General features: G+C 59.9%; 2 protein-coding genes across 2 annotated transcripts in view; one reads left to right on the forward strand and one right to left on the reverse strand.

Annotated features, from left to right (window-relative positions):
- Nucleotides 1-559: 559 nt before the first annotated feature.
- On the reverse strand, nucleotides 560-8,198 carry SIRT6 (sirtuin 6; the record flags this gene model as incomplete). Its single annotated transcript, XM_082011015.1, is given in 10 exon segments — nucleotides 560-1,013; nucleotides 1,772-1,895; nucleotides 2,248-2,328; nucleotides 3,193-3,288; nucleotides 3,860-3,919; nucleotides 6,407-6,589; nucleotides 6,957-6,975; nucleotides 6,978-7,083; nucleotides 8,134-8,180; nucleotides 8,183-8,198. Coding segments are annotated over 10 exon segments (1,068 nt in total). The 3' UTR covers nucleotides 560-677.
- Nucleotides 8,199-10,310: 2,112 nt separating this feature from the next.
- ANKRD24 (ankyrin repeat domain 24) overlaps nucleotides 10,311-12,336 on the forward strand; it is a gene marked incomplete at both ends in the record, with an annotated part of 8,176 nt that continues 6,150 nt past the window's right edge. The window contains 3 exons of the mRNA XM_082011079.1: nucleotides 10,311-10,379; nucleotides 11,476-11,606; nucleotides 11,693-11,781. Of these exons, the coding sequence (XP_081867205.1) occupies nucleotides 10,311-10,379; nucleotides 11,476-11,606; nucleotides 11,693-11,781 (289 nt within the window). The remainder of the gene's footprint in view (nucleotides 10,380-11,475; nucleotides 11,607-11,692; nucleotides 11,782-12,336) is intronic.

A 12,336-nucleotide genomic window follows, 5' to 3' on the forward strand; every position in this document is an offset into this window, starting at 1 on the left:
AAATAAAAGGTATTTTGGAAAAAATCCACCTGCTTTTGTTTAATATGGAGTGATCCGCAAGGCTTCTAGGACTGTCAGGCCAGGAACACCTTGAGCCCAGCTGCCACAAGGCAACAGGCTCCCAGGGAGCTGGGACACGTGGCCAGACCCAGCCTGGGGCTGTGCCGGGAGCTGTGGACACGGCTGGAGGCAGCGGGGGCAGCGGAACTGGGGCACCAGCCCCCAGCCCTGCACCAGGCCAGGATCCGGCCAGCACAGGTCCCCTTCCCTCCCGCCCCCCAGCGCCACCCCCCAGCTCACCAGCACGCGCGGTCCCGGCTCCGCGGGCAGATCTTGGCCAGGAGACCACAGCGGCTCCGCCCAGCCACTGCCCAGCCCCAGCTTCATCTGAGGTGGCGCCAGCTGCCCCAGCGATCCCCCGGTGTCGCTGCCCCGGCACCAAGCAGCCTCGTCCCTCGGCCCCCACAGCCATCGCCTTGCAGAGAAGGAAGCGGACGCTTGGTACGTTTCAAGCAGGCGACACCCTTCCCGGGCCGGTGAGTGCAGCTGCCCTGACACACGCGATTCAAGTGTCTTTAATACTTACATAAAAAAAGAGACAATGTTTAAGGGTATAAAAAAAGTCGGTAGGAAAAGCGGCACAGACAAGTGTCTAGACAGACAGGGAACAGTCTGGGTCAGGTGAGGAGAGGCTCCAGCTTCATCTTCTTCACTGTTGTTGGCCCCATATCCGGGCTGGGACACTCCTGCTTCAGACCATCACGGTGCTCCACCAGCGTGGTCCCAAGGTCAGGGCACAGCCCACCCATGCCATTGTGCTGCGAGAGGGGCTCCTCCTTCAGCAGCTCATGAGCCCCAGGGTCAAATCTGAAGAGCTGTTCGGGCTTGGTGAGCTCAGCGCTTTCCACCACCACCGGCCCCGTCCACTCCGGGACCTCCAGCCCCAAGTGCTTCATCAGCTTTGTCATGACATCATCAACGTAGGCGTGGATGCGCAGGTCGGCCTGTCTGTCCTGGGACAAGCGAGGGCAAAGACGGCGTTAGGGGACAAACATAGTGTGTGGAGACAACCGTCCCCTTCCCAGGGAGCATGTGGGGACAACGCCTGGGTGATGGCTCAGCTGCACACGGGCTCCAAGGGCTCCTGTCCCTGAGACATCATCCCTGGTGGAACAACAAACTGACCTCACATGGCACCACTCCCCGGCTACGCTGCGGGCTGACGGGGCTCTGTCAGGGTGAGTAGGCAGTCCCCACCTTGAAACACAGCCCAGAGAGGGGACATGGATGCAGAGCCAGGCTAGCGAGCCCTGGACAGAGTGGTACAGGGACAAGGGAGCACTAGTGAGAGAAACTCAGAAACTCCCCAGCTCCGGTTATTTGAAAGACTTGGGACAATTAGGGCACCAAACCCAGGGCTGAACATGAACTGAACTCCCTGCCCTGTGGCACGGGTTACGTGTGTGCAGTTATTCATTGGACTATAACTCACTGGAGGAGGCATCAGGCTTTGGGCTGAGTTTTTATTCCGCTCTTAAGATTTACCTTCCATTTCTAGGCGTTTATCGGGACTTGCAGGTTTAAACTCTCCAACAAGGGAAGCCCAGCCTGTTTGCTTCCTAAGCGAGGCTGCTCTTCTATCTGGCGGCCTGGCAGAGGACAATGTGCGGGGACTAACCTGTGATAGGGCTGAAACAAGGGATGCGAGGGGAAAGGAGCAGCACAGACCAAATTGCTCTGAGCGCAGAGCAGCAAGGACACTCTCACTCACATGTTTGGTTGCTTGTAGGTTGACTATGACCAGCTTCCCTCCTCTCTTTTTCGTGATCAGCGGGAGGTTGCCACTGGGTTTGATCTGCAGAGAGGTCCCCAGAGTGACAGAGAGATCAGCTTTCCTGCAGGGAAGAGACAAAACATCCAGGGCAGAGGAAAAGAGCCATGGTTGTTTGCCGGCTGCTTCTCCTGCCCTGCTCCAGTGTGGACCCTCCAAGCTTCCCAGCCGGGAAGCAAAGCTGTGGTCAGAATTTGCAATGGTTTCTCTTGGACATTTTCTGGGGAGAGGGCTGGGTGTGGCCATGCTGTGGGTACAGCCCCAGGGCTGCAAGGCACAAAACACGACGGAACAAAGCCAGGCAGGGTCGGCCCGAGGGCCGCCGTGGTGCTGGCGGAGGACGGAAGCCTGGGCAGTCTCACCGCAAGCCGCAGGCATCAGCAGCCGCCATGGTGTGAAGAGTCCAAGCACAGTACCTGCAGGCTTCATCCGCCAGCGTGAGGTCGCGGTCCGGCAGTGAATCTTCCCAGTCCAGAATGGTGTCTCTTAACTTCCCTCTGGAAAACACACATGGGGACCAGAGTTTCCCCCTGCCCGGCAGAACAGGCAGCAGAGCTGCCCTGGGAGAGGGGACAGTGACCCAGATCCTGTCCCACTCTCCCTGGCCCAACACTGTGAAAGCACAGAGAGAACCCAGACAAGCCAAAGGGACTCACCAGCAGGCGAGGAAAGGCACAGAATTCACCTGCATGAGGGATTTTGTGGCTGGTGCCGTGACGCCACCCAAAGCCCCAGCTGTTCTGCCATCCCAGTTCAGAGCTGGGATATGCCTTTCACTCCCCAGCATCAGAGCTGAGCCAGCAGAGCTCTGCCCCACGGCCCAGAGCCCCTGGCTCTGCTGTTCCAGCTCTGCAGCCAGCCTGGATGGGAAAAGCAGCGGGGCTGGGCCCGGTGAGCCTTGGTGAGGAAGCACGAGGGGCACGCAGTGTGTGTCTGGATGCCAGATCACCTCAGGGTACCTCCAGCTACAGAGCTGGAAACACTGTCTACGCCGCCCTACGCAAGCAGCGCCAGGACAGTGCAGTGGCCGGATCCTGCTGGAGGGGAAGGGGCTCCCTAGAGCTGCCAGCCCACAGCAGGGCATCCTCCAGCACCAGGACATGCTCAGATTATCGGCGTGGGAAGACGCTCACCAAGGAGGCTGTATGGCTGGGACACCTTGGAGACATGGGTGCTGGCTTCCCACCTGGGCTTTTGGAGATCCTCCCCTACACCCACTGCTTCTCCACCTGAGCTGGAGGGACCGTTGGCCCTACCCTGCAAAGCCAAGCCTGCGCACCAGAGCCGCTCGCTCAGGTGAATGGGTCCCTGCCACCCCACGTCCCCTCGGGAGCCCCCATCCAGCGTCCCAGCAGACGTACCTGCAGGCCCGCAGCCCCCGGGCTTTGGTGACGCTGCACAACCTGCCTGTTGGCTTCAGCCCCATGCTGCCCACGACTGTGTCCCGCACGTACTGCCTGCAAGAGAGACGGTGCTGTTCGGGGCCAAAACACGCAGGGAGGTGGTGTGGAATGCCCCCCTGCCAATATGGCACAGCTTACAGCACACTGGAGGAAACAGGTGATGGCTCAGAGCCACAAGCAATGAGTGGAGCACCTCAGCCCTTCATCGATCTTGGCCTGCGTCTCTAACCGGGCGCAGCTGACAGCAGCTCTGACCAACAGCCCCAGAGGTCTGCCACAAACAGGGATGGAAAACCGAGCTTGTAGCCATCTCCACTCCTCTCTCCAGCTGGCAGGCACAGACCCTGCTGCAGGCAGCCCTGCTGGCACATCCACCTTGCCACGAGGAGCAGGATTTGCCGAGGACCTCCCAGGCAATGGAGAATTCCCAGAATGTTCATTTCCCACAATTTGACGGGGTTTAGGATTCAGATGGACAGATCCATCCATGACTCCACGCACACTGTGCTAGAGACTCACCAGGCAGACAGCCCCACGGCACGTGCAGGGGCCTCCATCACTCCCCAAGGACAGCAACCAAGCCCCCACCCCGCAGGCCCCCTCCCCAGGCTCAGGGCTCACGTACTTGCCACATTTCACGCACTCTTCCACAAACATGTTCCCGTGGAGCTCAGCTAACTTGTCCCTGTGGGAGAAATGGCAGAGGTGAGCTGGGGAAGGATGGAGAGCCTTGGGGCAACAAGGAAAGCTGCCCCAACCCCCCCTCCTTGCTGAGGGCCCTGCACCTCAAGGGCTTCCCCACTTTCCAGCTCTGCTGAACCAGAACTGCCAGGTGACGTGGGGTGGCAGAGACCCTCTGCCACGGCCTGGGGACAGTGCCCAGCACATGGTCAGCACTGAGGGGGAATTATATTAGTTACAGACAAATATGGCTGCATCGGACCAAGGCACCAGGGCCGGGCAGGCTCTGAGGGCACTGAGTGCCACAAAACAGCTTGGCCTTGCTGCAGGGAGGCAGTCGGTAAAACAGAGAAGACCGCTGGTCCGGCCACCGAGCATGGGACCACCACCGAGCATGGGGCCATCACATGCAGGGCAAGCAGCCGCTGGCAAAACTACAGCACACTGAGCACTGCTTTGTGCATTTAACGCAAGAAATACTGTTCAAAGGGAGTTTGGGCAGAGCTGTCCCTCTTGTGGGGCATGTCCTCCCAGAGGACATGTTCAGATCCTGGTGAGAACTCCTGGCAGAGAGGCCTTCTGCACCATGGTTTCATCTCCATCATGAAAGTACTATGCTATGGCAAACAATTGGGACTAAGGGGAGGGACAGCATGTCCTGGCTTTTAATTTTTAAATGTTTCCATCTGCAGCACCAATTCTTGCCCCTGTTCTCATCCAGCCTCAAATCTTCTCTGCGCCCAGTAGTAACCTGGATCTTTGCTTTTCTCAGCACTCGGTGTTTCTCTCTGTCCCTGCATGGTTCCAGCCCTTTTGCCACTCGTTTTGACTAAAACTCCCCTCGAGCTCCGTGCCAACCTCAAAGCACTGAAGCTAGAGGAAAACAAGGCCACACTCTTTCTATGTTCCCACAAGCCGCACGGTGACTGGGAACCTCCTCCAGGGCGGATGGAGACAGGACTGACTTGATTTCCCTCATTTTGGCCCCAGTTCAGCAACACGTACTTACGCCAGATGCCACATGCAGAAGAGCTGTGTTAAAGCAAAGCGGGAGCCAGTGGCACCAGGCTGCAGGGAACCCAGCTGAGTTCTGGTCATTATTTCCTATTCTTTTTCCCCATGGTAATTTAGTTTAAAAAGGGCAAATGCAGTGCAGGAGCAGGAACCAGGATTCAGATCTTTTAATAATAGGAAGTACCACCCTGAGGCAGCATCTCTGCTCAGCCAGGGATGGCTGAAGACATTTGTGAGATATGTCTTCTCCGAGGTCCCATTCATGCTCCTCATTCTGATCCCAACTCATTTTATTTTCTTACTTGAATTCAGCTGCTCTCCCCTTTCCTTTCCAGGCAGCTCCAAGCAGTTTGCCTCACAAGACAATCGCTCGCTGGTCTTAAGTGCTGGAAATGGGTTTTATAACAGGCTGAAGTTCCTTGAAGGGAAAAGAGCTTGTTGCCTTAAGTGCTAATGGAAAGGCAGGTTCCTCTGAGGACATCTTTGGAACAGCCACTGCGCTGCTAAACGCGCTTCAGTCCCCACCCACGCAGGGAGGGGAGATATTGTACCCTCGGCTCCCACACGTCGCAGCTCCCTGCAGAGGGAACACAGCTACGCAGGATCCCTGACCTCAGCGCAGCGGGCAAGGAAATTGGAGACCGCAGCCGGTAAGTCAGACCAGTTCCAACTGTGGGACTCTCTCCGTCTTGCTGCCCTTGCAGTTTTGCAAATTTACTGAGAGGCAAAATACTTTTTAAGGCTATCTTGGGCCCAGGCATGGTTTCGTCACTGGGGCAGTACCAACTATACTTTCTCTCAAGACATTCAATTTAAGCAAACTGTAAAATAGCACAAGTTCCTGTGTTCCGAGACAGCTCTAGCAATGCTGGTATAAACAGGGCGACACGTCTCCCTGCAGGAACAGTTTCAGATGCTCTCACCTTCCCTCCTGTCCGTTCACCCCTCCGGATGGGTACAGAGGCAGCGGAAAGAACCGTGTGTCCTGAGTGCGGCTCTGAGCCCAGTTCCCAGGAGCACGTGCCCTACTTGAAGCCGACGTCTCACTCCCCAGGCCACAAGCCCCCAGGTAGTCGAGCTGCTCACAGTGGCACCGAAGGCTCCAGCCACTCAGCTGATGGGTGGTAATGTGCAACGGCCCAACACCACAAACTTCTTTATTTTTCTTGTGAACAAATGGCTTCTGGGTGTACTTCTAGAGAGCACCAACTGAGGCTGACTTCATGACCCTCTGAATTATTTCCATAGCCTCCTTTCTCTAAATTCAAGCCCGTTTATGCACCCCTTCCCACACCAGTGCATCCCAGTTTCTGCTCCCCCATCAGTGGGCAGACAGCTTCCAAGCCAGCCTTGGAAACCGAGCCCCAGCATCAAATGCTTGCATGCAAGGCCATGCTAATCAAGTAGCAAGAACAGCCACGTGGCAGCGGCTGGGAAAGGCACGAGGGACCCGGAGACAGGGCGGGGGAGGCAGTACCGTGGGAATCCTGAACGCACGTGAAGGCCGTCCACGTTCTGGCTGACCAGGAATTTCAGGATGCCGACTCTCTGCAGCCCCAGCAGCGCCATGTGAGTCTTGGAGGGCCTGGCATTCTCAAAGGTGGTGTCGAATTTTGGGGAGAGCCCCTTCTCTTCCATAGTCCAGACACCATTGGGCCCCCTACAGCAATGGGGACAGAAAGAGCGAGAATTGAGAGCTCTGGCTCTGAGAAGACAGTTGTAAATGCACCACAGGCCCTACCAATGGAGGATGAGCAAGGCACTGCTAAATGAAGGTCATTGATCATCAGTGATTTTTGTCGTTGATGCAAGCAGAGCGCATGTAGGGCTTCTGTGGGCATGGCTTAACGTCAAATGGGTGTGCAAGAGGGAAAGGGTATATTCAGCTGGATCCAGGACCAGACAGGAGGGATGGAGTAGGTCTGGCTGGAGGAGCAGGAAGGCAGTCCAGAGCCTTACAAGATGTGAGACACACTCGGAGGAGGTTCCATCATCCCAACCCCTCGCCTGCTGCCCACCACCCTTACCTGAAGTCGGGAATCCCGAGGCGGTGCTGATTCCGGCCCCCGTGTGAAACACCACATTGGAGGAACTCCTGATCAAGTCTGCCAGCTTCCGCACCTTCCTCTCCAGTTCCTCCGGCGGGTCAAAAATCTGAGCAGAAGAGACAAACCACCATGGGAATGGAGAAATGCAGGGTCTGATCCTACACACCTCCCGATGCAAGGGCTCAGTAAACCACAACTCTTATCCATGAAAGGAAAGATTTCGCATCCTTCAATGACAAAAGCATTTAATCAGAGAGAAACAGCATTGTATAAACCATCTCCATGCAGGGTAAGGGCTTAAAACACCTAACGCAGAGTTTATTGCTCTCACTGACAGGCAGCTGATAGCCCGAGGCATGGCTGGGCTCCGGGGCACTGCTGGGCAGCGGGAGGACAGGAGCGACCCCAGTGCTGCTCCACGTGTGCTCAACCCCAGCTGTCACCAGCACAGCCAGCGGCTCTGCAGACAGGACAGGGCTGAGGGATGGTGAGCCGCATGAGAAGCCATGGAAGTGGGGGATGCGGGGACGCCGTGGCTGGACGGGACCGTGTACCCTGCCGGCTTCCTGGCATGGGCACAGGATTTCATTTCTGCAAGATGCTTCTCCAGCCTGGTCTCCTGGGGACAGGGACTGAGGACAGACCTCTGCCTGTCCCTGTCCCCTCACCCCAAAACCTCTTTTGAGCTTCCCAAGTACTGCTGGAGGCATGGGGCTGGGACAACGACAAGGAGGAAGCCATGGGACTGGGATCACCCCCACCGTGCCTGGGACAGGCCCCTCGCACCCACCCCCTGGGGATCCCCGCTGGGGAATACACAGGGTCCCCATACGGCAGGGAGCCCCTGTTGGGGGGGGCGTGCCACAAAACAGGGGGATTGTGCTGGGCCTGGAGGACAACGACGAGGAGGGAGCCCTGGGGCCAGGGAGAACAAGGAGGGCGCCATGGGGTGGGCCTGGGGGGACAAGGAGGGAGCCCTGGGGCCGGGAAGGACAAGGAGGGAGCTACGGGGTGGGCCTGGGGACACACAAAAGGGTCCCTGGTGCTGTCTCCCACGGGAGACACCCATGGGGCCGCGGGCCCGGTTGCCATGGAAACCCTCCAGGCCGGAGCAGGCCCCGGGTGGGGCCGGGAAGCCCCGCCGCGCCGCGCTCACCTCGGGGAGGCCGCACTTGCCCTTGTCTGAGTACGGCGAGAGCCCGCCGCGTAATTCACCGCCATGGCCCTCCCCGGCCGCCGGAGCGCGCATTGTTGCCAGCCCCGCGGGCGGGCGGAAGTACGCAGGGAGGACGCGGCGGGCGGGATCCACGTACGGACACGCCCGGGGGAGGGCGCCGCCGCCGCCATCTTTGTGCCGGGCGAGAAGGGGAAAGAGGAGGCTGGCTGTCCTCACCCTGCCAGGCCTCGACTGCCCCCCTCCCCCCGCCCCATATCACAGCCCGGGGGAGGCGCAGGGCAGGGGGTGCCAGCAAGGGCTGTGGGTGCCAGGGAAGGGCAGGGGGTGCCGGTAAAGCCAGGAGGTGCCAGGGAAGGGCAGGGGGTGCTGACAAGGGCAGGGGGTGGCAGCTGGTCAGGGCTCGGGGTTGCAGCTGGTCAGGGCCCGGGGTTGCAGCTGGTCAGGGCCTGGCCATGCCCCACACTACCTGCAGCCCCAGACTCCTGAGAGGATCAAGGAGCCTGACCTTGCTGCTCCCAGACCCCCCAGCACCCCTCTGGGCCTGGCCCTGCCCCTGCCGTGCTGTGTCCCCTCACTTCCTGTCTCTGGGCATTTCAGGGGTGCAAGCAGACCCCCTCCCCAAACAGGGCTTGTCACCCCAGAGGCCCCCCCGGCTGCCCAGTGCTGCCAGCTGTAACCGCAGCCGCAGCCGGGTCGTAACCCAACTCCCTGGCGTCTGGTCCCCCCCGCTCCGGGCGCTGCGGCCGGTGGGGAGACAGCAGACGAGGACGGGGCTGTGGGAGCAGCGGGTCTGGGGGTGGCTGAGCCAATATCGGTGAGGGAGAGACCCTCGAGCACAGCCATCCCCTGTCCAGGTGCCACGGGGCTGAGGCTGGAGCTGCCATGAAGAGCCTGAAGGCCAAGTTCAAGAAGGCAGACGTGAGTGCCATCCACAGGGACATGGGGACACAGGGACCTTCCCTGGGATGTCCACAGGGACATGGGGACATGCCCCGGGATGACCCAAGATTCCCGGGGATGTGAGGACATGGGGATCTTCCCCAAGGTGTCCCCAGTGTCACAGGGACATGGCGACCTGCCCTGGGACATGGGGTGGCTGCTCACCGTGGGGACAGCAGCCCCATGGAGGTTGGCAGTGCCACCCTGGCTGGTGGGATTGAGCTCCCAGTGTACCCAAGGGTGCTCCCAGGGCCATCATTGGGAGTGGGGCAGAGCAAAGGAAAAAAGGCAGCATCAGGGAGAGGGAAGCAGGTTCCATGTCCCCTCCCTGGGGACAGCTGACAGCTTTCCAGCTGCCACAGCCAGTGTAACCAGCATGTCGATGCTCCTGAATTATTCAGCACCAGCCTGGCTCAGGGCCGCGGGCTCTCGCCATCCTCCCCACTGGGCAGAGGTTGCCAGTGCTGTCCCCAGTGCCCATGGCAGCACCAGCCAGACGTGTGCACTGGGAACACACAGCTGGGGACACATGGACACAGGTTGAAGCCCCCCATGTTGAGTCTGTGGGCCTGCCCTGCTCGAGGTGCTCTCTGCCTCAGTTTCCCCACGCTGCCCTAAACACTTCTGTGAGTGGGGAGCGGGAAGAGGCTGCTGCTGTCCTGCCGCCCCCAGGGCTCTTCCAGGACAGCTGCCTGGGGACCCTTTGTATTTTGGGGTTCCCTCCCCGAGGGGAGTTTGCTGATCCCCTGAGATGCAGGCAGGGGGTCCTGCCCCTCCCTTGGCCCCAGGGCTGTGGCGGGAGGTAACTCCCCAGGGGGTCCCATGCCCCACTTCTTGGGGAGCAGGATCTGTGTGGCAGGAGGATGCTCATCCCCTTGGGGGGTGCATTGCCACCTCTCCTTGAGCATGTGATGGGAAAGCAGCCCCATACCCAACCCCTCCCATTTCAACTGGGACCAGCCTGGGTGCTTGTCCCTGACTGGGACCTTGGTACATGCTCCGTGGCAGGGATGGGGGGTGCCTGGAGCTCTGGATGCTGAGGAGGGAGGGAAGGAGAGAAAGAAGGAGGGACGGAGGGATGGAGGGAGGCGGATCCCGGCTCCCACTGCGGCAGGACCCGGCCCCCGCCCAGGCAGCGATGCTGGACCGAGCCAGGGTCTGGGGTCCACGGCCTGGGGACCCAGCCTGCCCTCGCCCAGGCGGGGGGCAAGGGATGCATGGCTGCCCGCCACCTCCTCCTCAACACCATGAAGCAGATCTGCCTCTGTGCCGCTGCCTCCTTCGCGGTATGTCCCTGTCCTCCATCTCCGGTCCCCTTTGGTCACGTCCTCCGGGGTAAGCCGTGCCACCCCCACCCCACCTGGACCCCCTGCATCCCCATCCCTGCCCCGGGGCTCAGCTGCATCCTCTCCAGCCTGCTTTGTCCTTGCATGACAAGGGGGGTGTGTGTGGGGGAGTAGGCACCACCCTCCCAGTTTGCCCAGTAACCCTGGGAGACTGGTTTATTCCCTGCTCCTGGATGGGGTCCCCTGGCCCACAGGGGCCTGCAGGGGCACCAGGCAGGCACAGTGGCACAGGTCCCGTGCCTGGCATCGTGCAGCACACTGGCAAGGGGCAGGACGCAAGCAGCTCCCAAAAGGTGACATCCATTTCCTGCTGCCGCGGCTGCCGTGAGCTCTGGTTTGTCGTCACGGGCTGTGGGGTGAACTCAGGACTCCCCATGCTGGACCCTGTCCTGCTGCAGCTTACTCCCTCGGGATGGAGACATGCTGGAGCACTGGATCAACAAGCCCCCATCCACTCCCAATCCTGCACAGGGGTGGGGACAGTGTCATGTCCCCTATATCCCAGGGGACCTGCTCTCGCTGACAACTGTGCTGGTCCTGGATTGGTCCCTTCCTCAGCAGGGAGCAAAGAAGGGCTGGGAATGGGCTCAGTGGGGAAGCCTGGGCAGGGATGGGGCTCAGGCACCTCATGGGTGCTGGCTGTGTTTAGTATTTGGGTCACTGGGATGGCAGGGGCAAACCTTGGGGCAGGGGCAACCAGGCAAAATCACTCCCAAATTCTATCTGGTCACAGCCTGGCCCATCCACAGCTAAACTGGGGCAGCTCTGTAAATCTCCTGGTCTGTGAGCTGCGAACTGGGGTGGGGGGCTGAAGGGGATCTTCACCCCTGTCAGCTGTCCCAGCTAAACCCTCCATACCTGAGGGCTGGACACCACAGCACCTAGGAAAGGAGTTGGCCCAGAGATGGCCACCCCAAGGGACAGGGATGGGTGGCAGACAGCAGGGATGGGGATGAGGACAGGCACCCCAGTCCAGCACCCTGCCTGTCCCTGGGGTTGGCACACCCATCACAGCCACCTCTTGGCTTCATTGTAGAGCCAGGACTGGACCAAGAACGATGAGAAGCTCCTGCAAGCTGTGGACTACAACGATGCTGGGAGGGTGACATCTCTCCTTGTCCGCAAGGGCCTGGTCCCCACCAAGCTGGACTCAGAGGGCAAATCCGCGTAAGTGCTGGCCCACATCCCCAGGACACTGGGGACAAGGCTGGGGGACAGGGACATGAGTCTGGCAGCCCCTGGTCTTGCTGCAGGTTCCACCTGGCCGCCATGCGGGGGAACGTGGACTGCCTTGAAGCCATGCTGGCTCACGGTGTGGATGCCATGACCAAGGATAGCTCAGGTGAGGGCATGGCTGCCACGCGGCCCCAGCTAACGCCATGGACCACTCAGAGCCACCCGCACTCCCTGGTTGTTCCCACTCTGCCGACAGGTGTTGAGGCTGAGGGAACAGAGGTGACAGCCACACCTGCAGGAGCTGTAAATTGTCCCAGCTTCCTATCAGGACTCAAGCACTGACTGATGGTGCTCCTGGGGATGTCCCATTCCCATTTAGCCCCAGTCCCGCAGATCCTCCTGTGTGCCCATCCGTCTGTCACCTAACCAGTCCCCTCTGCCACAGACCCACTGTCTGTTCTCTGACTTGTCCGTCTGTCCCTCTCCCCAGGTTGAAGCTCTGCATTTCAGAGGAGCCCTGGCCTGGCCCTTGCTGCTCTGCACAGCAGGATGAGGAGCAGTGGGATCTCCTTGCCCTTGAGGTTTCAAGGGTAAGGATCCCGAGCAGAGATGCAGCCGCTGACCGCTGGGGAGAAGGACAGAGCTGAGCACTCTGCCTCCCATGGGGACATGAGCAGGACAGGGCTGGCACTGTCCCCACTCACCTGCGTGGTGCAGCGCT

The sequence above is a fragment of the Phaethon aethereus genome (genome assembly GCF_964289735.1).
Source record: "Phaethon aethereus genome assembly, chromosome: 26".
NCBI classification, from domain to species: domain Eukaryota; kingdom Metazoa; phylum Chordata; class Aves; order Phaethontiformes; family Phaethontidae; genus Phaethon; species Phaethon aethereus.